This window comes from Engraulis encrasicolus, chromosome 19 (genome assembly GCF_034702125.1).
Source record: "Engraulis encrasicolus isolate BLACKSEA-1 chromosome 19, IST_EnEncr_1.0, whole genome shotgun sequence".
In the NCBI taxonomy this organism is placed as follows: Eukaryota; Metazoa; Chordata; class Actinopteri; order Clupeiformes; family Engraulidae; genus Engraulis; species Engraulis encrasicolus.
In genome coordinates this window covers 18,026,569-18,052,715 of record NC_085875.1, presented here as the reverse complement: position 1 = coordinate 18,052,715, position 26,147 = coordinate 18,026,569, and the positions used below count along the sequence as shown (strand labels likewise).

At 42.7% G+C, this 26,147-nt stretch overlaps 1 protein-coding gene across 1 annotated transcript in view; it reads left to right on the top strand.

Annotated features, from left to right (window-relative positions):
- hectd1 (HECT domain containing 1) overlaps window positions 1-26,147 on the top strand; it is a 64,512-nt gene that overhangs the window by 957 nt on the left and 37,408 nt on the right. The window contains exons 2-6 of the mRNA XM_063183736.1: window positions 4,164-4,515; window positions 12,601-12,835; window positions 14,618-14,845; window positions 24,611-24,892; window positions 25,848-26,118. Coding sequence (XP_063039806.1) covers window positions 4,376-4,515; window positions 12,601-12,835; window positions 14,618-14,845; window positions 24,611-24,892; window positions 25,848-26,118 — 1,156 coding nt within the window. The 5' untranslated portion in view covers window positions 4,164-4,375. The remainder of the gene's footprint in view (window positions 1-4,163; window positions 4,516-12,600; window positions 12,836-14,617; window positions 14,846-24,610; window positions 24,893-25,847; window positions 26,119-26,147) is intronic.

The window sequence follows — 26,147 nt, the reverse complement described above, 5'->3', positions numbered from 1 at the left end:
TGTGTGACCAGCTTCACTGCTGGGTTTGTGTTTCTGCATAGCAACTGTAGGATCCCCATTTCACTCAGTTAGCTAATAATATTAGCTAAGTACATGTCCCGAAGCCCGATGTTTCGCCTTGCCTCGTTGTCTGAACGAAGTTGGCTGACTGTTGGTGCTTGCAGTTTACAACAAAAGTGTGTGTTGATTAGCGAAATAAGGTGTTATACATCCCAATGTTTATATTGTATCTAATCTTCCCTTTTGGTCTGGGCTAGGGGTAGGCGATAGGTACCTAATCGCTAGCCAATGTAGCTTTAACTAGCTGCCTTGGCTGATTATTGTCAGGAGTAACATTGTGCTTGTCTTACAATTCTGTTTTTCCTACTCTTAACGTTCGCTGACATTGCGGTAATTCAAGTGCTTAACATTCATTGGACGTCAATGTGGTGTTAGTAACTTAATTCTTCACAACTTAATGGTAAACTAAAGCATTCGTGCTATAAGCCAACTGGTTAGCCTTTCCCTGTTATTTCCCTGCCTCATGTGTGTAGCTTGTTGTTGGTATTCGCGTGATGCATTGCTTTTGAGTTGGCAGCCAAGTTCGAGATTATGACACAACTGGTCACTAAAAAATGGCTTTTCAAAAAAACGTGTCTCTTTTGTGACAATATTCTGTCAAAATGTGTTGGGGTTGCCTTTTTGTCCATGTTTTGGGCCTTGTCAGAAGAATTATACTCCTCAGTTATTCAGTATATTATTTCAACGACTAGCTGTTATCCTATTAAAAGTGTCTGTAAACCACCTGGGGTAGACATCTGGCATGCGGGCAGTTGTCCGAGGTTGGTGGCTCCTCGCTCGCTTCACATTTGAATGGACCGCTTGTGTACAACTTACTTTACAGCGTCATTGATGCGATTCGTGGGATGTTGTATTTATTCTTGCGGTGAAGAGACAATGAATCGTGTGTACGTTGTCGCCGACGTCAGTTTTCACAGATAGCCAGATGTTTCTGTCACTTATCACCGATGACAGCTGTTCAGACTACTACGTAAAGGAGGTGAAAAATCACATGACCAATTGGTAGTCTATATGCCCTTCAGGCAGAGGGGGGCACATTTGTTCCATTTAAATTACATCAAACATTGCACAACATTGCACCATGCGTGACTTTGCTGGTTTGAAGCTATCCCTGTTAAATTCTCATCACAGGCCGGGTAAACAAAGACTTCACAAGAGTTTGTGAAGTTTAAATAATCTATTGTCTTTGAACACAACAGTGTAATGAGTGAACAGTTGTACTACAAAATACTCTGCCTCTTGGCAGTTTACTATTAATCTGGTGATAAGAGGATCTCTTGTCATTGGCGTCTATAAGAGGATAGTGGATCTACTGCAGCCCTGTTTGCTGCCACCTCAGACGGTCCGGCAAAGAGTCTGTCTGGCAAGCTTAGCAAACCCTGTCATTCTGCACCGTGTCTTTCAGTGGAATTGAACAATGTTGATGGATAGTTATTACGTATGATCCATGTTATCATGTGTTATTTCTTCGCGGGGATGCACAAACTGGGTAGTAATGCTTTATTAATCGCTATTGCTAAATACTGTTGCAATAGTATGCCATGCCTGTTTTTAACTGAATGATTTTGCATGGATTAGCTTCCATGGGCAGTCATGGGGACGTGGTAAGAGCACCAGGCCTATAGCTCGAGTGTTGTTAGTTACCAATTCCCACCAGTTCCGACACCACCAGGTGGGAGGGGGGAGTGAATGACCAGTTCTTTACCCCCATTCTCCTCCATGACTCTGGTACCCTGCGCATGGCACCGTTCCACGACACTGCTCCCTTTAGGTGCCTTGCATGGGTGAGGCATAATTGCAATTTCGTTGTGTGTATGTGCTGTGGAGTACTTTGTCACAGTGACCAAAAGCAGTTTCCCCGTGGGTCTCTCAGGTTAACGTACGTTGTTGATAATGAAGGCAGTCAGTGCAGCAAAGACCTTTTACCATACATTTCCAGTAAGTTATACTTGTTTAAGTATGGTTAAGCTTTAACTACTCTATGGAGCATTTACAACAAGCTTGGTCTTGAAGCTCTTGCGTTGACTACAGACTGTTTTTGGGGAAAGCCATATCATTTATATTTGCCAATCGGCTCTAGTGAAAAGTAAGGGTTCTCTCACTGTTCATTGTGGATAAACATCTCAGAACATTTGAAGAACTGACACAGCAGGGCTCGTTTTCTTGAATTCAATCCGAACATTTTTCCAAAGAAAAGTATAGGATCATGGCGTAAATAGACATCAGTTGGTGCGTTTCGGTTTTGCAGGGCTTTACATCATATAGTCGGAATTGTATTCAGTATTCCAGCTCTGTGAAATTAATCTTCACTTTTTAATATGCTTTTTCAGTTTTCACCATTCTCAAGTCAAAACAAGTCCAGTGAAAGTTCCCTGTTAGTTAATGTCCAGTGGAGCACTGTCTGCTTCTTGGGATGAAGAGGCTGCCCCCTCAAATTACCCATGTGAATAAATCATGAAGTGAGGTGCGCTGTGACACCAGCCAGCCAGCCAGCCAGCCGCCACATCAAAATTCAGCTTTCATGATTAGGCGAGGCCCACAATCTGCAGAATTGTCTGTAAACCTGGGTTGTGTTGGAAGCTAGCAAAATGAAGCCATTGTTTTAAAAGCTCTGCATACAGGCATTGGGCAGAAAATGCGTGTGTGTGTGTGTGTGTGTGTGTGTGTGCGCGCTCATGTGAGACCAAAACCAAGCTTCTTTTTAGCCCACAATTGTTACATGTGGCACAAATCTACTGCTGCCAATATTTCAACAGGCACAAACCATCCAATCGCTGAAATATGAAAATAGTAACATCCTGTTTTGGAAATGCGTCTCATATGCAGCAACTGGCAAGCTTTTAAGTGCTGGAAAGCGGATGAATTGGAACGGGCCTCTACAATATCACAGGAAAACCTGTTGCTGCCTGTTTTGAAACCCAGGGCTTTGATGGAGATTGGGCTTGGCTAGCAGTTGGAAAGTTATTCAAGAGACAATGCCAACACCAAAATGGTTCAAAAACTGTTCAAAAAAATTTATGACTCAAAGCCAGGAATATTCCAAAGTGACGCAAAGCAAAAAAAATCCTGGTCTGGCAGTTAGGCCTCTCTTCTGGCTTTCATTTGCTCTGATTCAGTTGAGAAAACAAGCTAACTTTTGATTGATGGTCTGGCCCACTTTGTTGACCTCTACCCTGCTATGGTATGGACGGAAAGTCTGTATGAAGCCATGTGTTTTGCAGCATCTGTTCTGAAGTCAGAAATACCTCTGGTAATCAGTTTTGACCAGCAAATTTTGTTAGAGATCTAGCATGTGAGATATAGGCGCTACATACAAGATATTCAGGTTTGTCTGACCCGAATAACGTTTCAATCGCCGTTTGCAAGTATTGATTAATAATCAATCACATTGCTTAGGATTGGACATTTTTAATCAATGATATATTACGCATCCCCAGAGATTATGTCATTCCTGGGATAAACACGTTTCGCAGTCTCAGCTGTGTGCTCACTCAGCTGTTGATAGTTTGGTCATGACCAAGGTGACATATAGCATTTTAATGTGGAATGTGAGGCATGTTGATGTCTGGAAAGACTTGTTTTCAACCCAGCTACTTTAAATTCTCCTTTATTAGAAAGAACAAGAAAGACATTGTTATTATAATGAATATTGGATGTTGCGAAAGGATGGAATATGTTTGACGTTTTTTGTTTTTGCCATATTGCCCAGCCCTGTGAGATGTCCTGCGGGTGTCATGCAGGACACAGCCTAACCTACTTATCAATAAACTGCAGGCTAGAGTCATGCACACAAATATGCCTTTGATCACATCGTCATTAATCCACACTTTCATGCCATGTGATTTTTAGGGGCTTGTGTAAACATGAAACTAGTCATTGGCTGACGCCCAGGCGTCATTACTGTATTTTAAATGCCGCCTTTCATGCATGTTGGCGAAACTTTTTTTTTCTGTTGTGCATTTTTACCCTTTGCACTTTGCCCTTGCATTCTATGCTTTTGTCTTTGTTACTCTGCAGATATTTACAACTGTGTGTTGTGTTGTGTCTCTGTCTCTCTCTCTTTCTTTCTTTCTCATTCTTTCTTTCTTTCCGCTCCCCTGCAGGCGAAGAAGACTTGATGCTCCAGTGCGAGAGAAAGTAGGCCTTCCTTCCTTCCTTCAGTGGTGCGTTGGCGCGGCTGGTCGGCGCTGTGCGGTGGATGTGCGGGTGGCAGCGGCTGTGCCTTTGAGCAGTGGCTGGCGGCTTGATCGGGCCGGGCGGAGGAGGGGTGGAGGTGGAGGCGGGGGGGTGAGGCGAGTGCTGCCAGGACGTCATCATGGCGGACGTGGACCCCGACACACTGCTGGAGTGGCTGCAGATGGGACAGGGCGACGAGCGGGACATGCAGCTCATCGCCCTGGAGCAGCTCTGCATGCTGCTGCTCATGTCCGACAACGTGGACCGCTGCTTCGAAACGTAAGTCGTGTGTGTGTGTGCGTGTGTGTGTGCGTGTGCGTGTGCGTGTGCGTGTGCGTGTGCGTGTGTGTGTGTGCGTGTGCGTGCGTGCGCGCGCGTGCGCATCGGCCTGTGCACACGTGTCGGCCTGTGCGTCTTGTCTTCTGTCTGTGTGTAAAACGGAGATGTTTTATGATTTTGGCCAGTTATTGCGCGTGTGCGTGCGTGTGAGAGGAAGGGCTTGAGTGTGAAAGCTGTTTTGTAAATGGCTTTCAAGTTTTTGACTCAAGTCTAGTTCAATTGTGCCAGATCAAGAGTGTTAATGAACTCTGTGAGTGAGTTTGAATTAGTTGGGACTCACTGGGGGTGTGCTTTTGACTTGTATCTCCTGGTGCTTGTAGATTGTAGAACTGAAACGAGAACTTTCAATGGTGAGTGAAGCCATTGCTCGTAAGCTCTCTGAAAATAAACACGAGGTGGAAGTTGTTGTCACAAGTCAAGCGTGACAGAAATGGCAGGTCTTGTGTAGCAGTGTCCTGAATTTACTCTGGGATCACTGTCCTGTCTTAATCTTATCTAATCTAATCTATTGTTCACCATGTGTAAAAGTGCCCTCATCCTAGTCTGAAGGCAAGGCTTCATAGGCCAAATCCACCTGAAGCATGCGTCTTTAGTTAGGCAGCTACAGTGTGGCCTAGATATGTGAAACCACTCAAGCAGAGTGGGGTTTTTTTCTCGTTTTTTTTCTGTGGGTATCTTGACCTTAGCCTTGGTGTTTGCCCTGTGTGTTTTTATGTGTAAATTGTGGTGTTTTACCTGTGGCAGGTTGAATGCCCTGTTTAACAGACAAGGCCTAGAAAAAATATTATTTTGGTTCCGGTTGCCGACCGACCCTATCATTTTTTGTGCGACCCAAAAAAAAATTTATGAGTTTTTGGAATCCTCAAAAAATATATCGATGTTTTGTGGACGGTTGTTCATATAGACAAGACACAACACGCTTATTCATTCCCATAACTCGCCATCTCTCACTTTCTACCTGCCTGCAAGTTACTGAATTTGCATCGCATGACTATCCATAGGAGCAACACACGCGCGCCATAAGGGCCGCCGGCTTGATACTAGAAAACCCCAAATGTCACTGCAGAGTTGCGCACCTACTCGGTGTAGGCTAATTATTATGCTACAACATGCTAATTGGTTGTCGTTGTAGCTCGTAAGTTTTAAACAACTTGCCTCATAGCGTTCTTGCAGAGTACTAGCCTACGATGTAAAATAGTTTGGGAACCTGGCGAAAATGCCTGTCAAATAATAAGTCAGTATACCTCACCCGACACTGACACAGCCTGACCACCCGCCTCGAAATGTAACGCACAGCCAACATTATGAGTATCCACGATTTTCGAAAGTATTGATATTGTCTCCTCGTGTTAGAAAAGGGCTTCCATTCAGTCGCGCTGCATGTTCGACGAGATGCATAACTCGTTATAACAATACTAAAGTAGCACTGTATCAATACCTTGTAAAATAAGTTAATATGAGAGAAGGGAAATGCTTTGCCCGAGTTTTCCTTCATTCTTTCATTTACCACAAGGCTTGGTTAACCAAGAAGTCCGTTGGCCTGCGCCCGTTATTTTCTCGCTCTCTCCACCATTGCACAGGAGCAGGGCGCCTGTCACTGTCTGACTCTCCGCACCTCCTCCAAATAATGAAATAGAAATGAACGATGATGTCGCCACAATTACGACTGTTCGATGAAGACCTAGGACTACTACAGTTTCCTACAATGATGATTTAATGACTATGACGATGTTGCCCCTCAATCACCCGCCATTAAAACATTCATATCGCCTCAGGTGTCTACATCCTCGCGTAAAACAAAAAAGTGAGTAAATAGAATGTTTGCAAGCCAGAACCTTCATCCCAATGAAAATATGGTCTACAACGGATGATGGAAAGGAATCAAAAAAGTTAACGGGGCATAGGCATACAGGAGTTAAAATAGCCTAGCAGTGTCAGGCAACTGACTGCTGGACAAGTTTTGCCAGAAACGGTAGGCTATTACGCATCATATCCTCATTTCGGTGACGGTCAGTATAATTGGCTCATTAATGCTTATTGTAGGCTATTTCATTGTAGCTTTAGCAGGCCTCACTCCACCTTGGCATTATTCCAACAACGTGTATGACGAAATCTGGCGCATGTGGGGGGTTGGGGGTGTCGGACATTAAAAAAAAAAGAAAAAGAAAAAAAAAAGGAAAAAAAAAAAAAAATCCGACCGACCCATGACCAAAGCTGACAACCAACCGGAACCAAACTTTTAATTTTCTTAGGCCCAACTTTGTGAAGCTTTCATGATTCATTTGTCGTAGAAGTAGCTAGCTTTGTTGCATGCTTGGTCTTATTCTTGTCAGACTGGTTACTGTTCAGGTAATACCTGATAGCTTTTTGATCAGCCAATTGCTAATCGTTGCTAGGGCTGTCATATCTCCCTCGCGCTCTCATATATTTTTAGTAAAAATCCTACCTGACCCACAACAACGGGTTAATGCGTTTCCTCAGTCAGGCTTGCTTTATGAGAGGAAATGGCTAATCTGAAAATGATGCATCAGCCATAAAGGACAGGATTTTCTCTCCAGAGGATTTTCTTTTGTGTGTGGGGCTCACGGTAGCCTAGCGCCACAGCATTAAGGTAGGGCCTGCTCCAGTGTTCAGAGTTAAGCCCTGCCTTAATAGGTCAACTTCTTATTCTGACAGTATTATTTGGTGTAATTCTATTGTAATTATCTGCATTTTATTTATGAGCCATATGCCCTTGTTTCTCTGGCAAGGGCGACCCGTGCCCTACTTTGAGCAGTTCTCACGATTGCTCTCTAGACTGTTTTCCATTGGTGGAATCACCAGGGATGTATGTATAGGTCTACAAGGAATAATATTATGGCGCTTTCCTGTTGGAAGAGCCTGGAGGTGCTCCCTAAAGCTAATTAGTTAGTCTAGTGAGGTGATTTCAGCCTTGTCCTCCCTGTAGCGTTGGGACAGTGCCAGTTTCGCCAAGAGCCTATAGCAGTTGTTATCATGCTTATCTCAAGAGTGACTCGCATGTGTACTCGAAAGCAACAAAGCCAGACACACTCCCTTCTTCTGGCACAACCATGAGTGGTGATCTGATTGGTGTATTCACAAAAGAGTCCTCTTGATAAGACCAGTATTAAAAAAGCTTATGAAACGAAGTTTAAACTTCACTGTTTATAAGTTGTGCGCTGAAGATGATCCAGCTTTTTATGCAGGTAGAACATGCATGTGTATGTAGGCCTAGTTGAAAACGGAGAGGTCAGAGACACTGCCATCTAACATAACTATTAGTTGATCTACTGTCCTACTACTGATTAGTTTGCACACATTCTGTTGGTTAGAGACCTCTCCGTTCACTATTAAAGTGTTTGAAGTAGAGTTCATTGAGTATTAGATGTTTTAGTATGCATTGAAAGCTGAACGCTTTTGTGCAGGGAGAACAACCGTGGGATAAGTATTTTCTTTCGTTAGTTTGACTGATGACATGGCATGTTAAAATGCTAGCCCAATGCTTCATTTGACAACTTGATGACCTTTTTTTTGTAGATTAAACTGCATTTCCTTGCACCTTTTTTAATATAAATCAGCCACATATTTTCCCAAGCCTTTACGCTGCTTCATCTTTCTGCCTTAGCTTATTTCTGCAAAGCACGTAAACTACCGGTATTAATCTTGAAGACGTCTGGCTTTCATGAACTCTTTTATCACCCAAATTTTCAGGACCTTGTGTGTCAGAAGGCTTTGATTATTATGGATGAGGTGGGGGAGTGTTGTGAAAGGAAGTGCAGAGCAGTGCAAGATTGCACAGGCAGACAGGCCAGGTTCACTCCTCCAACCTTAAGCTGCTGTCCCAGCCCCAGCCCCAGACACCCCGACTCCATTTCCTTTATTTCTGCCCGTCACCCTGCAAATCCTCGGCCACCTGAATCAGCTGTATTTCAGGAAGGCAGCGAGGCTCATTTGCGGTCTCTCCTCTAAGAAAGTGCAGTGTGAAGCACCAATGAGTCTCCCACAACACCCTCCCACACCACACCATCCTCACCAACGCTTTCCCAAAACGCTGCATGTTTATTTGATGTTTTTTTTTTTTTTTTTTAAAGTTGATGAAGAATAAATCGGCTTTTATTACATGATTTGTGAAGGCGTGCAATTTTTTAAAACTTATTTCGTAATTCAATTGTAATTTCTATTTAAATGCACTCGATAACAGCGTTCAGTGGTGCTTCATATGGGAAACGGACAGAAAAGCCAGCATCACAAGGACATTTTCTAAGGCATTGTCACAATTTTTTTTAAAGAAAGCATATAAAGCATATAAGCATATAAAATATTTTAAAATGTGTCAAGTTGCATGAACTGGGTGTCCCTCCCTGTTTTCCATTGTTTGTTTGATCAAAGCACTGGCTACGAGCCTACTTATTGGCCTGGGGTGATGTGTGTTATTATCAGACAGATGATGTCCCATATTTCAAAGCACCATCAAATACTTCAATTACCCAACAGCCAATCCATTGTTTAGGTCAGCGCCACCATTCAAAAGGACTTGAATACTTGACTTTGTTTTGTAGTCCTACATCAAACCACAAAAATGTTTTGGGCATAGATTTGTTATTAAATTAGAATCTAAATTGAGCTCATCATGTGGCCTTGCTTTTGTTATTCCCTTTGTCTCTTTAATGTCCTCTTCACATGCGAAAGCCTGTGTTTGGTTTCATGGCGCAGAAAAAAACTGGATGTGTTTTACGTGAAACAATGTATTTTAAGATGGCAGTTTGCTAAGCTTACATTTTCAGAAGCTGGGGCTTTTCCCATTGGATACGACTACACTGACGTGTCTTATTGTGATCTAGGTAGATAAACATTTCTGGAGGGGAACTTAATAACTTCTCCATATAAACCCCCTATGTGGGAAAATACTACTCTCTGCTGGATATAGAAATGAAAGGTAGCCTTTGCCCCCAGAGAGAACCCTGTTCATTCATCAGCTTTTTTTTTCCTGTACTGTAGAATGGCATGGTGTGGGATTTCTAATTAAGCTTATGGTTTCAGGTATCTTTTCTGTTAGTCCTCTTGAGCTCTGCAGTTTAGCTTATATTGCATAAAAGATTTACGTTTTGTCATCAATCTACACATTTTCTAGATGCATTTAGATGATCTGGATATTGTTGTTTTTAAAGCTATTTTGAGCTCTTGTTCTAAGATTTTGAAGGTCTAGGCCAATGTGTTCACATGAGATGAAAGTGTTGCAGCAGAAATGGTTGAATTCATGCTTCTTAGTGTAATGTGGTTCAAAATGCTTCAAGTAATGTTGTATTACTACTTTCCCCACCCATTTTAAGCTTGATGTTGCTGAGCGTTGTCGATTGTAAGTCACTTTGGATGCAAGTGTCCACTAAAGCATTTTTTAGTGACGTTTTTACTCAGAGGTGGTACCAATCCCAGTTGACCTTTCTTGTATCCGCTCTTTCTTTGGTCTAAATTCAGATCAGTTGATTAAAGCAAAACTGCATTTGCTTATTGGGTTCAGAAAGTAATTTTGACACCCCTCAACAACTGGGCAAGGCAGTGGCTGTCTTGTGTCACTGAATCCTATATCTGTTGGGGGAATAGAAAACGATGCCTTCATTCATCCCAGTTGGCCCCATACAGTGAGTTACAGACTGGTTCATGCTGCTGGCACAGACTAAATCACGAGATAAAATGACTGTCTTGACCAAAAGAAATGTCTGAAGACGGGCTCTTGTCTGTCATTGTGCACTATATCTATGTAAATAAAATGTCCTATGGGTGTTATTGTCACTCTTCACGTATAATGGCTGGCATTATTACCAGTAGTAATTAGATATGCACCGGATCCAAGTCAGTCAGGATAATAGTGTTTTTCACAGGATCCGGATCTGGCAGGATCTTAAGCAGTGGATCCGGTATCCGGTAGGATCCTAAAAATCAGGATCTGGTGCATCTCTAGTTTTTACGTAGCCTAGGCTTTTCAGTCATTCTTTCACAACCCCAATGGCTGCATGGAGTGAAAGCCCTTTGGAAGCGGTTGTTGCAGCCAGTAAGCCAATGAGTCTAAAAAAATATTTTGGGCCCACGTGTGTGAGTAGGCTATGTGTTTCAACCTTTTCGTAGGATCAGTTATCCGGTTCCGAATCCGGCAGGATCTTAAGCCGTGGATGCCGTATCCGGCAGGATCCTAAAAATTAGGATCCGGTGCATCTCTAGTAGTAATGTAATGTAATGTAATGTAATATGTTACAAAAATCCTAGAGATTAATGCATGCTTCTCTTAGTTTGTCTCTGAGTGTTGCCTTGATAATGCCTTGGAGGTCTGATGACATCATCGTCTTCTCATCCGTCTGTCTACTCTCAGGTGCCCTCTGCAGGTGTTCCTGCCAGCTTTGTGCAAGATCTACCTAGTTTTAGCCTACATGTGGTTCTGAAGTTGTTGATTTCTGCATGAGTGTCTGTGTCTCCTTTTCCTGGTGTGTCTTGAGTGCTCTACCATGCTCAGTTGTTGTCTGATATCAGAGTGTTTCTCAACAGGGGTGCCGGGGCACCCTGGGGTGCCGCGGGCCCCCCTCAGGGGTGCCGCGGAAACGTGGCTGAGAAATAGTTTATGTAATATAATACATATTTGTCTAAATTGATAAGTTAATGCTAGTCAGTGGAATCTTTCATTTGTCATTCACACACAATAAAGTAAATATAGGTTGCCCCAGTCAGCTGCAACTTCGAACGTAGGTCGTGTGACGTCTCCAAATGTGTTACTTTTCTAAGCTTGTGTGGTACCGGATGCGATGCCATGTTACGGCTTGTTGGTTTGGGGTGCCTTGAAATTTCTCATGAATTGAAAGGGTGCCTCGCCTAAAAAAAGGTTGAGAAACACTGTGATATCATATCTTGGTAATCTTTTCTCTCAGGTGTCCTCCCTGGACATTCTTTCCAGCCAGGCTTTTAGGCAGGATTTTTTTTTAGGGTGTCTAACTTTTTTTAACCCGTCATTGTGCGTGGCGCCGCGCGGCTTTGCCGAGCGCCGTCGCGGGTGCCCCGCGGCGCCTCGACCTGGAGGCACAAGTAGGGCCCTATGAAATTCGTTTGAATTTTTCTCATTCAGTTTTATTTTTTCTCAAATTCCGTTTTATTTTATTTTTTCGGATTTATTTTTTGCCAAATCGGATTTTTTTTTTACATTTTTGAACTTTTTGAACATTTTTGAACCAAAAAAATCTTATTTCTTAGTTATTTAGTTCAAACTGGTGGGTGGACAGAGCCAATCACTCATGGTTGAATGGTAGGTAGAGAAAAGAAGATTCAATTACCTACTAGTTTTTTTCTGTTATATCAGCCCTCCAAGATATTTCAGGTAATACGGTAGCTGAAATGTACATGCGCATATATTCTATTATATACACGTGACGCACCCAACAAGAAGGCGCATTCACTTCTGATGCATTCAATTTGGACTCGGCCTGCATCAGGTTTTCTCTAATAAGTTTGGCTATATTGCAAGTGCAGCTACATTAGAGACATTTTTGTTCACGTAATATGTAGGCATTAAATAGCGTCACAAAGTCCCTACCTACCTTGGGGTTGAGCAGAATGCGCTGCGCAGCGCAGCGTAGGACAGACCTGGAGGATGGAGCCGGTTAGGTGTATTTTATATTTTATCTTCTAAAACTTCCAAAATGGCGGTGTAAATAAAAATCGTCCATCGTGGGAAAGCTCGGACTCTGCGAATTATGAACATCAGCATGGATAACGTGGACAAAGTGGAAAAAATAGGACGTCTTTAGGGAGTCCTACTAAAAAAGTAGGGCGTCCAAATTTTTGTTATTTTCAAAATAGGGCGTCGAAAAGACGCCCAGACGCTCCCCTAGCTAAAAGCCTGTTTCCAGCTCTGTGCAAGGCCTTCCTAGTTTAACCCAACATGGGATTCAAAATGTGTCCTAAAACGCCTATAGATTTCTGCAGGAGAGTCTGTTGGCTTGTCGGTTGTCTGATCACCTCCTCTCCTCTCCCCTCCCCCATCAGGTGTCCTCCGCGTACGTTCCTGCCGGCCCTGTGTAAGATCTTCCTGGACGAGAGCGCCCCGGACAACGTGCTGGAGGTGACCGCGCGGGCCATCACCTACTACCTGGACGTGTCGGCCGAGTGCACGCGTCGCATCGTGGGCGTGGACGGAGCCATCAAGGCCCTCTGCAACCGCCTGGTGGTGGTGGAGCTCAACAACCGCACCAGCAGGGACCTGGCCGAGCAGTGCGTCAAGGTAAACAAGCTCATCCCGGACATGACTTCTACTACTCCAAGATTAAAGGTGCTCTGTGTAGGATGGTGGCCGGAGTAGGTATTGCAACTACGCTGCTCTTTGAAACTGTGCAGCTGTCTACTGCCAAATTTGACCTTTTCATGAATATTTACTAAATACACAGTGCACCTTTTTAAGTGATGAACCTGGCTAAGTCAGCCTACCGAAAGTGGTAACCCTGCTAATAGATAGTCCACAGGTGTCAATTAGCTTAGAAAGCGAGGACTGCAGCCTTTTCTGTTAGATAATTTACCACTACCTCAAGGTTGGTTTAATGTGGTTTAGTACTTAGCCAGGTCCTTGGAATACTCCCCAGGTGAACCAACTGACCTGGGGTTTTCTTCTGCAGACTTGTGTACAAACAGCATATTTTAGTGACACTTTTACTCAGAGGAGGTACTAATCCTGGTTGACCTTTGTCTTGTATCTGCTCTGTCTTTGGTCTAAATTCGGATCGTTTGACTTAAGTGAAACTGCTTATTGAGTTCAGAAAGTAATTTTGACACCCCTCAACAACTGGGCAGGGCAGTGGCTGTCTTGTGTCACTGAATCCTATATCTGTTGAGGGAATAGAAAACGATGCCTTCATTCATCCCAGTTGGCCCCATACAGTGAGTTAAAGACTGGTTCATGCTGCTGGCACAGACTAATTGTGAAATAAAACGACTGTCTTGACCAAAATAAATTTCTGACGACGGGCACCTGTCTGTCATTGTGCACTATATCTATGTAAATAAAATGTCCTATGGGTGTTATTGTCACTCTTCATGTATAATAACTGCCATTATTACCAGTAGTCACTTTTTTCACACGCAAGTAAAGCTTGTCACTAAAATGGCTTTTTGCTCCCCGCCGATGAAAATAGTCCATATATTGAACAGAAGTAGAGTGTTTTGATTTTAGGGGCTAATATCTCCACCCTGTTTTCCTTTAGAGGAAATGAATATGGCTATAGAACGTGGGAGTCATATGCCAATCTGTTTGTGTTTACATCAACACAAGTGGCCAGTCAAGTACCAATTCAGCACAGGGTAGTTCTACTGTAAATAGGATCTGCTGCACACTGCATGATCATGGGGTGTATCTGACTGTATCCCAGTCAGTTCTAAAAGAGCCTTTTAAACCATAGGACGTCATCTGCATGTGCTTCCTATATTACATTTAAGTCACACTGGTACTCGCACTGATGAAGTTTTATGGATCCAGAGTTTAACTTGGTTATTGAAGTCTGCTGAGGAGTTGACCTTCTGTGTAGCTTTCTTGAATTTAACTACAGGAGTGACCCAGTTTGTACCGGTCTTGACCTTCTAGTAAACATAGACTCTTGACCTTTTGTGTAGCTGTCCTGACCCTGTCTTGCCCTATTGTGGAGCAGATGTTTAATTGATGTGTAGAGAGTTTAACAACGGGCCCTAAGGACTCCTCTCTGACCTGCTCTGGTGCCCCTCCCTGATCTCTTCCCCTCTCAACTTATCTGTCTTATCTGTCACTCATTATCTATCTTGCTGTCTGTTTCTCTCTTTATCTTCATCCCTTTCTCTTTTTCTTTCTACTACTTGTATCCCTTTATCTTTCTTGTTTTATCTGTTCATCTATTGATCTGTCTGTGTCTGTCTGTCTGTCTGTCTGTCTGTCTGTGTCTATCTATCTATCTTTTGTCATTTCCTGTCTGTATATTTACATGCATCAATCTGCTTGTCTCCATTCCCCCTCCCTCCCTCTCCCTACTCCCCTCTATCCCAGGTGTTGGAGTTGATCTGCACACGTGAGTCGGGCGCGGTGTTTGAGGCGGGCGGCCTGAACTGCGTGCTGAGCTTCATCCGGGACAGCGGCCACCTAGTGCACAAGGACACGCTGCACTCGGCCATGGCGGTGGTGTCGCGCCTCTGCAGCAAGATGGAGCCCCAGGACTCCTCCCTGGAGACCTGCGTGGAGTCCCTCTCCAGCCTGCTCAAGCACGAGGACCACCAGGTCGGTAACCCCGGGACCCTGTCAGAACTTAAACAAAAACAGAAGAAGGTCCACACACTGACCTGCTCCTGATGAAGACCAGACTGGTTGAAACGTTGTATGGGAGCAGCCACAGTGTGCGGACCTTCCTCTTCTTTTGTTTGATCGTGTTTTGTCTGGCACCTGTTTTACCTGGATGTGCGCGCACTCCAAACGCCCTGTCACAACTAACCCACACGCAGGGCTAGAAATTGACTTTTTTCCCATCACTAGCCAATTTGGCTGGTAGATCTTAAATGTAACTAGTATCCACACATGCATTCACTATCAGTCAAAAGTGGCTAGTGAGTTTTCTTTTCTAGCAGACAAACTACATTTTCACCAGCATTGGCCAGTTGGCAGGTGTTCATTTAGAGCCCTACCCACAGGTGCTTATATGAACAGTAAACACATGCACATGCATACTGTTTCTCTGTCCCTGTACCCTACCAGAACTGCTAACACACATATGCGTCTGTCCTCTCCTAGATATCCGTAATCTCCCTCATACTCTCATACGTTTAACATGTACATGCGATCATGTGTGGAAACGGGTTGGGTCCAGGGCCTTGCCCCTCACACACGCGCACACGCACACTCATGCATGCACATGCACACACACACACACACGTGCAGTTAGCGCATTAGATGAGGTGGAGAATAAAACTGATGCTGTGACGCTTGTGAACCAAGGCACAAAGAATTTATATGCATCCAGATGTTTTTTTGTTTGTTTGTCTGTGTCAGACATGTAAAGCTGTTAGAGTTGCACCTTTTTATTTCATAAAGACTATGCTCTTGTTGATGAAACATGTCTGAAAGTCTAAAAGTTCTGAAGTGTGAGCAGAATGCATCAAAAACATGTTTAGTACCTTTGAAGACATGAGAAAGCAATGTCTGGCCAGTACACACAGGCTCATTAGGGTTCTTTTTTACTGTTAAGACACCCATAATTGTAGGCGTGTAACGCCACTGTGAAAAATATGTATTCAAAAGTGGGTGAGAACTTTCTGTAATGTTGTAAACAGTTTTGTGTTTTGCAACTGCCTCTTGAAAGTGTGCAAGAATGTGGTTACAATTGTGCAAGCACATGATGATTATGCTATTTTAGTGTTAGACACAGTGGCTCAAAGTACTATTTTCTTCTCCTGCCCTGTTATTCTCCCCCTTTCATGATCAGACATGCATACACACGTGTACTGTTGAAGCATATGAAAAATATCCTTTCGGTAGTTTCACACGTCTCCAAGTGAGTCTTTATTGTGGAGAACAAAGAAAAGGCTTTGGAGACTGTAGCCTTATTTTTCTTTATCCCAGATCCTTTGTCCCATTTGAAAGTTACTTACAAAGCTCAAATGTTGGTATGTGGGCAAGGACATTGTTTTGAGATTCAATTCATGGATTTGTGATGATTTGCTATGCGGTGAAATAAACTGGTGCTAATCACATTGATATTGGTCTGCTCATGGTTGGGAAATTTCTCAGCTGCTGTGAGAAGGTAATGCCTGGATTAACATGTCACACTAAGCCAGATCTTAGAGTTACTCAGTTGTCCATTTGACTGTCTTCAATGTTGTTTTTCTGTATTCAAGCACAGTTACGCAATGTGAAGCATCCCAGCTCAAGCCTATGGCCCCATGATGTTTTATGACTAAGCCATGTGATATTGCAACTTGTAACTTAGAAATGTTTGGTTGCACCAGTACAGCCAGCGGAGAAAGTGGTGCAGAGTACTGCTATCATACACAGCTCGAGTTGCCCAACAGGTCTTTTGTGTAAATAAGATAGAAGTATGTGAAGTGACAAATCTTATTCCCTGTGACAAATGGATCATATAAACAAATAACATTTCAGACATCCTGATTCCCACGAGATCAGGGGGTAATTTTGACCTGGGGAAAGGTGACAAATTAGAAAATGGCGGGAAGAAGGCAAGCAAGTCCCCTTTTGTTACTGACACCTTCCGTCCTACGAGAAAAAACACAGAACAAAGGACTTCCTGGGGGGGACAGAGCTGTATATAGGGGGAGAGGTTCTGTAACTTGTCAGAGATGTGATGTTGAGACTTCTGTATGTTTCCTGACATTTTATCTCTCCGGTACCGTTATTAAAAATCTGCAGTGCTTACCAATTGAGTTGCTTGTCGCCTGGAATATTAATTTTTTTTCCTACATTGGTGGCGACGAGGATGGGATTAAAAAAGGCTTAATTAGACACTCAGGAGGAAGACTTTCAGCTGGACATCAATTGACTTGGCCAACGAGGAGTCCCATTGCTGACTTCACCGGACTGGAGGGCCTTCATCCTGTGTGCCTAAATACTGCCAGAGATCCCAGTATTTACGGCCACAGGCAACTCAAAGGGTAAGTTTAATTCTTACTAAAATGTTGCATGCTTTAGGACATTGTGTATGTATACACTGGCTAGGTTGAAGTGCTTATGATATTCTAAGAGAGCACAACACTTGGCAAAAGTTGTCCGGAAGTGCAGGGTTTCAGAAGGAATTGTCACGTGACAAAGCCAAAAAGAGGATCTTTTTTGGCTCAGATAGGCCTAAGGGAAAAGATTTCCCAGGGAAAAGAGGATCTTTTCCAAGAATGAAAGAAAGTAAAAGAGAGAGGATCTCTCCTAAATGAAAAGAGGATCTTTTCATAGTGAAAGAAAAGGAAATGAGAGAGGATCTCTCCTAAATGAAAAGAGGATCTTTTCCAATACCGGTAATTAAAGAGGAAAGAGGATCTTTCCTGACAGAGAATAAGAAAAAAAAAAAGAGCTCTCAACCTGTATGCATGTGAAGTAGGCCTGCTATTGTGATGTCTTGTGGATGGTTGGTTTGAAAAGTGAAAGAAAGTAAAGGAAAAGTTGAGGTAAGGAAGTTTAACTGAAGGTGTGAAGGAGGCACAAGTGATTCCTCGGCAAAAGTTGTTCAGGGCACTGAGTGATTCCTGTTGTGCTCACGAAAATATGTTGGTTGAATAGTTTTTGTCGTAATATAGCCTAATATAGGAGACTAGTGATCTCTGTCTTTTGGTAAAATTTGGATAAGAATAACTCAACTTAAGAAAGGTTAAACGGAAAGCATGACAACGACGAAGGTGAATGAAAGTTATATGTTATTGTAATTATTGATCATAATAATAATAATCATACTATATGTTGGCAAGAGGTGGTTGTGACTGAAAAAACTGCTTTTGCGCTGGTATTTCAGCATAGGTTAAGATAATAAGAAATTAAATTATTAAGAATTATTCACTATGGGATTAAATAAGAGTAAATCTGTTAAACTGCCAATGGGTATGCATACTCCAGGATGTTTGCAAGACATGTATAGAAAGTATGGAGCAGAATGTGTTGATGAGATTGTTATATGTAAGTGGCATGGATGGACAAGGGGAACATTCCCTTTAAGTGGAACATTAAGTATAGGAAGGTTGGAAGAATGTAGGGCAATAATGGAAAATAACCAGATCCAGTTCGAACAAGAAATATTTGGAAAATGGGAGAAGGAAGCAGATGAAAGGGACCAGAAAAGGAGTCAAACCAGAGGACAGAAAGGAAAAAAGACATGTACTGTTAGTTCAGAGAGTGAGACAGATAAAACCGTGATGTCATATATACAGGAGAATAATAATCAGATAGTTCCAGCTACTACCCCATCCAGCAATGAAAATATACATGTAGATCCAGTAGTAAACCCAGAGCATCACCTATTTTGTGCTAAGCCTGAGCCCCAGATCATAGCAGCACTACAGCAGCAGTTTCTAACATTCATATTGACATCCCCCACTGTGTTGTTCCCTCAAACCACTGAGCAGAGAGAACAAAGAGGAGCAAATGGTGAGAAAAGAGGAGCAGATAGTAAGCAGAGAGGGCAGGTTAAAGACACAGGCCTAAGAGAAAACACAGGTAGTCACAAAGGAATGAGGAAGGCTAACACATCATGGTATAAGAAATCCCCTCAATGCTGGAGATGTGGTAATTTAGGACATATTTCGAGAAACTGTAGACAAGTCAGAGGTCAACAGGTCAGTAGCCCACACAGCAGGCTACCAATGCATAGTAATATGTAAACACCACAGCATTTTCAACAGCAGAATATTTTAAGGTGGCCAGAAGCATTACCCTCATTAAGAAATAGAGCTTAACATAGATTGTATGCCTTCATTTAGGCACAAAGGTGTTTATGACCCCTGTGACACCTCAAAGCAAGGAGATCAACTCTCCCAGGGTAGGGAAAGTGTCACCTCAGAGCAAAAAGAGAGACATTCATAGGACAGGGAAACTGGAGATTAACCCACCAAAACTACACATAGCCCTATTTATGCATGCCTCAGAATTTTAAGCAAATATTTTTGTGAATAATAACATCAGGGATAGAGAATGTATTATGGAAAGTGCAGAGCGTACTGATCAGCACCATTTTAGGAAAGGCACAGAATTATCAAACTGGAGACAATTTGACTATGAGGTTCAGTAAGTGTAGTTAAGCATATGGTATAAGTCACAGAGACTAATTAATTACTTTGCAATCATAAGAGATATGAGTATAAGCCTAGATCCTACAGATATGTTCTGCAAACAGTTAACCCAGACTGATAGAATATTAATTTATTTTGGCACTGTTTACAACTACACTCTCAGCATCAAAAATAAGGGAATTTCAGTGCACATGGGAAGACAGCCTGGTTTCAGGATACCAGGAATAGGAATATTCAGAATATCATCAGGAAAAGTTCCATAAACATACAGGATATTGTTTTACATGGATGTTTGCTATTTTTGTCCTTGGGAATTTCATGGCAAATCTTTATGTGACTAGATGAAAAATTTGGACTCGGTAGAATTGTGATAATGAATATAAAACGGTGATTGCCCAATGAAAAAGGATATGTTAATGGATAAAAGTTGTTGTGTTGGTTTACCTGGACTATTTAGTTGCAACTTTATCACCCTAAGGGTGAGTAGAGGACACAGACTCAATCTTGGCAACATAGGATTGTAGATGCATTGTGTATCAGATAATGAAGGATAAAAATCTGCTCATCCACAACCAAGGATAGAGCAGAATGGGATTATTTGGTCTGGTGAAATCCAAAACGAAACCTGACTGACAACGAAGACGATGACTGACTTTGTGTGACTGAGTGTGAAAGTGTGAGTGTGAAAAAGGGTGAAAGAATAAATGGCCATATTAGGAAAATATGAAAGATAGGTAGTCATCAGTTGGACTCAGTTTCTAAAAGCATGTTGCATGAATTTTCTTTCTGAAATCGAGACTAACTTTGGAATGCTGAATCCTTTAACCCAAACTAATTTTAAACACCCCACCCCAACTTGCTTGATAAAAGTGCTTTTCTATATAACACCTGAATTCTTTCTATACCTTTGCTACACTGAGTCCAACTGTATGAGATGGAAAAAAAGAGCTTTGAACATTACTTGAAAGATAAAGAAAACACATGAGGTGCGTAAAGTAACCATTTGGTCCATGACCAGAGGTGCCGTAAATGCAGTGGCTCAAGAGGGTATAGGCCGTAAACCACTTGGCAAGCCACAGATCGGATGACAGACAACAATTTACATGGCACATATATCAGCCATGTAAAAAGGGGGGTTATAAAGGAGTTGCAAAGGGGAAAAAAATATAAAGGGGTTGTAAAGGGAAAAAAAAGTTCAATTAAATGTTTATTTTCAAACCGAATTACTTAGCTTAGACATTAGTAGGGACAGAGAAAAAATAAAAAATTAGATTTAGAAGTTAAACTTTGAAACTGCTGGAACATTTACAAGGGTTTGGTATTTTGAAACAGGTAAGCAAATGGGAAATGTTAAAACCACTGTATTATTACAAATTGTGTTGTAGGTTTGTTGAGCTTGAGAATTTATCTAGAACAATGAATAAATGTGAAATAAATGTTGTGTTAAATGACAATAAGTCAAGAGATTAGAGAAAGCAGACCACAAACTTAGAATATGTAACTGATTTAGAAGTGATAGTGATAAATATGGTGCGGCTACATAAATGATGATAACAATAAGAAGAATAAGAATAAGTAATGTGCAAAGAATTGGTATTAGAAAAAATATTATTTGCGAGGAATTGATACTGCTGTTTTTGTGTACTAACAGATGAAGACCCCCACTGGCGACCCAAGAGCAGGCTTCCAAGAAATTCCACGACACTCGGAAGGATGACAGGATGTGACCAGCAATGCTGTCAGAGCAGACAACAGAAGAGAGGCCTTGGATCCATCACTTAGGGAACAGGACAAGCTAAGCAGAGCCATCTACAACGGTCAGAGGGTGGAGTCATCACTGGAGCAGGCGGCATCGGTTCTGATGAATAACCTCTGCCTCCATTCTCAAAGGGGGGCCTTTAAAGAACTAATTACTGCCTGAGGACACCTAGTTGCTGAGAGACAAGAGAAGTGGACAAGCAAATTCTGTTCAAATCTACGGTCATATATCTATACATCTGAGTCACATAGGCAAGGAGTGTGACAAGGAAACAAGCAATTTTTCATCCACACAATCCACATGGATGACAGAGAAAGAAGGACATGATGGATGGATGGTGAATGATTTACAGGAGCAACAAGAACAGAATGGTTCAGTTGGATTAAGGAAATTGGACATTCAAAAGGCAATGGGAACAAGTGCTATTGCTGAGAACAGTATGCGGAGCATATGGTCAACTCGACTTAGCGCAAATGCCAAATCTTCAAGTGTCCAAAGTATATACAGTTTGAAATTATCAGGAGAAGCGATGGAAATATCAGGAATGGACACAGAAACAATCAGAGAAATCAAGTGTAATTTGTTTAAATATGACTATGGAGACAGAAAACAACAGTTCAAGAAAAAAGTTAGGACACGGTCAATGTATACTTATACCTTAAAAGTAGAAGATTATTTTAGACCAAATCAAAGCTCTGGATGAGAGGAAATTATTTCCTCTGGTACAGTATTCCAGTGCAAGTAGCATACATTTAATTTCCCATTACCTATGGGCATGTATTGGGTTTAAGGAACAAATGCATACACAAAGTGACCTGCCGAGGCAGTAGGAACATATTACATTACAATAGTGATTACAGCAGTATGAGTATTGGATAAAGAACACTGTCAGCATTCTAGTTAACATAACCAACAGACACATAGACAGAAGAGATAAGTAAAATACACCGGGTGGAAGGACAAATGGAACGGATATGTATTAGCTGACCCATGGTCAGGACAAGGGGCTACAGTGGACTGGATAGTGTCACTATGGGTGGAGCAGTGTTTCTATAGACTTGTGGTTGGTCAAGGTAGTCCGGTGTTAAAAATATATTTTTGGTTTAGTAACTTAAGAAATTACATTCACAACATGAAATCTCTATCGGTTCAGGGGACCAAGTCAAGGTGATAGGTGCTTCGTGTCAAGAGGGGCGCCTTAACAACAAAGTGCTGGAGGAAACCCTGGGTAGTAGAAGCCTTATAGAAATTAATAAAATGGTCTAGCATGCAATAGGCAAGCGTTGGCAAATTAAACAAGGGCATCTGTAACCTTAATAAATCAGGAACTAAACGCTATTAGAAAGGAACTTTTATCACACAGACTGGGACTTGATCTTCTTTTGGCTGAACAGGGAGGTTTATGCAAAGTAGTAAATACATCATGTTGTTTCTTAGTCCCAGACTATTTCAACAATATTTCTGAGTATGTACAAGAAATCCGAAATGCCATGCCAAATCCACCACCACTAACTAGCATAGATGCTATATTTGATGATTTTGCAAATATGTTTGGTAATACGGCTGCTGATATTTTGCTTAAACTTCTGAGAATAGGACTACCTATGCTTGTACCTGTGATAGTGGTCATATTATCAATATCAGTTGGCAAACTAATTGTGAAGGGAATATTCCACATTGTGGCACGGAGAACAAAGGTAAAGAATTATGTGACTTTTAGGAACAAAACTATGACTGATTATGAGGACACAAATGAATTTCCATTTTACAATACAGAAGTATGAAAAGAGATTACCCTGTTACTATTACCCGATGATGTAGTTAGTTAAGTAGGTAGAAAATTTGCATGTATGAAGTGTTGCCTGATATAGGCCTATTTGTAGTATTACTTTGTAACTGGTCCTCTCTCAGCTGACACAGTCAGAGCCGCCTTTTTCAGAAGGGGTTATCGAAGAATTTGTCCCAACCTGTCCGCTCTTTTCCACAAAAATTGGAAGAATGTGGTTTTTGCTCGGACAAACAGTGGTTTCGCTTCGATCTGAGAGTATGACGCTGTAGAAGATTGGAATTTTGTATTCAAAAGTGTTGTGAGCATGAACTCACAAAAGCGGGGAAATGAAGTGACAAATCTTATTCCCTGTGACAAATGGATCATATAAACAAATAACATTTCAGACATCCTGATTCCCACGAGATCAGGGGGTAATTTGGGCTGGGGAAAGGTGACAAATTAGCAAATGGCGGGAAGAAGGCAAACAAGTCCCCTTTTGTTACTGACACCTTCCTCAGGTCCTATGAGAAGAAACACAGAACAAAGGACTTCCTGGGGGGGACAGAGCTGTATATAGGGGGAGAGGTTCTGTAACTTATCAGAGATGTGATGTTGAGACTTCTGTATGTTTCCTGACATTTTATCTCTCCGGTACCGTTATTAAAAATCTGCAGTGCTTACCAATTGAGTTGCTTGTCGCCTGGAATATTAATTTTTTTTTACTACATATGCAGTCAAGCTTCTATGCGCCCTAGATAAACTAGCAAATATGTCATGTTCAGTGAACTGCTGAGCCAGGAAATATCCTGAACATGTTCTCCTCCAATATCTTTAATGGGTTTTTTTTGTTGTTGTTGTTCAGGGTTTTTTGTTGTTTTTTTGTCTGAAAAGGCTGTGATGCGTAAATGGAGCATGTGTGAAAAATGTGTGGGCGTCCATTTTGGTTGAGAAAATGATTCAATGTCACTTGCTTCTAGACAAGAAGGTACAGCACATATTATGCATATAATAAGTAGAAAAATGATGCATGAATGTCACCTTGCTTTTTTTGGCATAGTGGTAGACGAGCTGTCTAGTGGCTGACTGAACTACTGACGGCAGAGCTGTGAAGTGTTCACAAGCGTGAGACTAATCCTTTGTTGGGCCTTTATCTCCCTCTCTCCATTTTCTCCCTCTCTCAGTCTCTCTCTTCTTCTCCTCCTCTCCATCTTTGTCTGTCTGTCTCACTCCCTCTCTCCCTCCCTTTGTCTCGCTTCCCTTTTCAATTCAACACAGTGCTTAATTAGCATACCAAATGTATGCCACATGTATATGCAGTAACCTCTCGCTCTCTCTGTCTCTCTCTCTCTCCACATCTCTCTCTCTCTCTCTCTCTCTCTCTCTCTCTCCACATCTCTCTCTCTCTCTCTCTCTCTCTCTCTCTCCACATCTCTCTCTCTCTCTCTCTCTCTCTCTCTCTCCACATCTCTCTCTCTCTCTCTCTCTCTCCACATCCCTCTCTCTCTCTCTCTCTCTCCACATCCCTCTCTCTCTCTCCACATCCCTCTCTCTCTCTCCACATCCCTCTCTCTCTCTCTCTCTCTCTCTCTCTCTCTCTCTCTCTCTCTCTCTCTCTCTCTCTCTCTCTCTCCAATTTAACACATTGATCTGTTTGTGTGACAAGTCTTTGTCTACTCAGTATACCTATGTCTAGCATCTCCTAATAATCACTTCCCTGCCCCCTCTCTCCGTCTCCCCAGGTGTCAGATGGAGCGCTGCGCTGCTTTGCCTCGCTGGCCGACCGCTTCACACGTCGCGGCGTGGACCCGGCGCCTCTGGCCACGCACGGGCTGACGGAAGAGCTGCTGTCGCGCATGGCGGCCGCAGGGGGTGTGGCCTCTGGCCCTTCCTCTGCCTGCAAGCCCAGCCGCACCTCCACCGGACCCACCCCCTCCGCTGCAGACTCCAAGCTCAGCAACCAGGTGTCCACCATCGTCAGCCTGCTGTCCACGCTCTGCCGCGGCTCCCCTCTTGTCACACATGTAAGGATGCTCACTTACTCTTTTCCTCCCGTTTTTTCTTTCCTTATCTTCAGGTCAGTTCTAATTTGACTAGTCCCGTCACCCAGCTCTCCTTCTGACCTGATCGTTACGAGGTTGAGGTTGTCGTAGAAAGGAGAAGGAGAGTTGGGTGATGGACACACTGTGCTAAGGCCTACATGCAGTGTTTCCCATGGGGGGAGGGGGAGCAGGTTCAAGTCCGGCTTGGGTCATTTTACAGCCCTTGCCCATCTCCCTCCTGCCTACTCTTCACTTGCTCAAATAAAGGCACATGGTAGAGGTTGCAAATTTGCTATATCACAGCTCTTGTGATTTTTTTTTGGGGGGGGGGGGGGTCTTGCACAAAAGGGTCTTGCACAGTACTCTTGTGTTGTTCCAAAATAAATGTTTTAAGCAGAGCTATTAATCCTTGGCAAGGAGTATCAAAGTTCTCTACCTCCCTTTTCCATGACTCTGCATTTTTTTCCCCCTCCTGCTAAAGTTTAGTGGAGACATTGCAGCTTGATGCAGAGGTTGAGTCTCAATTGTTTGCGCTGTGATATTTCGGGGTGCTTACTTCGTTGTTGATTCTCTTCACTGACGAGTGTACCATATATTCTGTATACAATGATTAATGGGACTAATTTGTCACTTCCAGCTTCATTTTTTTCCCCTACGCTGTTTTTAATGTCTTTCATTGTGGAGAAGTGAAAATATTTTTTTTTGTGTGTGAAGAGATGTTAAAAAAAATCTGATCTCATTTCTTTCTTTCTTTCTTTCTTTCTTTCTTTCTTTCTTTCTTTCTTTCTTTTTCTCATTTTCTCTCTCTCTCTTTCCTTCCTTCCTTCCTTCCTTCCTTCCTTCCTTCCTTCCTTCCTTCCTTCCTTCCTTCCTCCCTTTCTTTCTTTCCTCCTTTCTTTCTTTCCTCCTTCCTTTCTTTCCTCTCTCCATCTTCCAGGACCTGCTGCGCTCTGAGCTGCCGGACTCCATGGAGAGTGCCCTGCAGGGGGACGAGCGCTGTGTGCTGGACACCATGCGGCTGGTGGACCTGCTGCTGGTGCTGCTGTTCGAGGGCCGCAAGGCCCTGCCCAAGTCCACAGCCGGCTCCAGCGGTCGCATCCCCGGCCTGCGCCGCCTCGACAGCTCCGGGGAGCGCTCCCACCGACAGCTCATCGACTGTATCCGCAGCAAAGACACGGACGCCCTCATCGACGCCATAGACACAGGAGGTGAGGGCGGGGGGGGGAACAGGGATGCA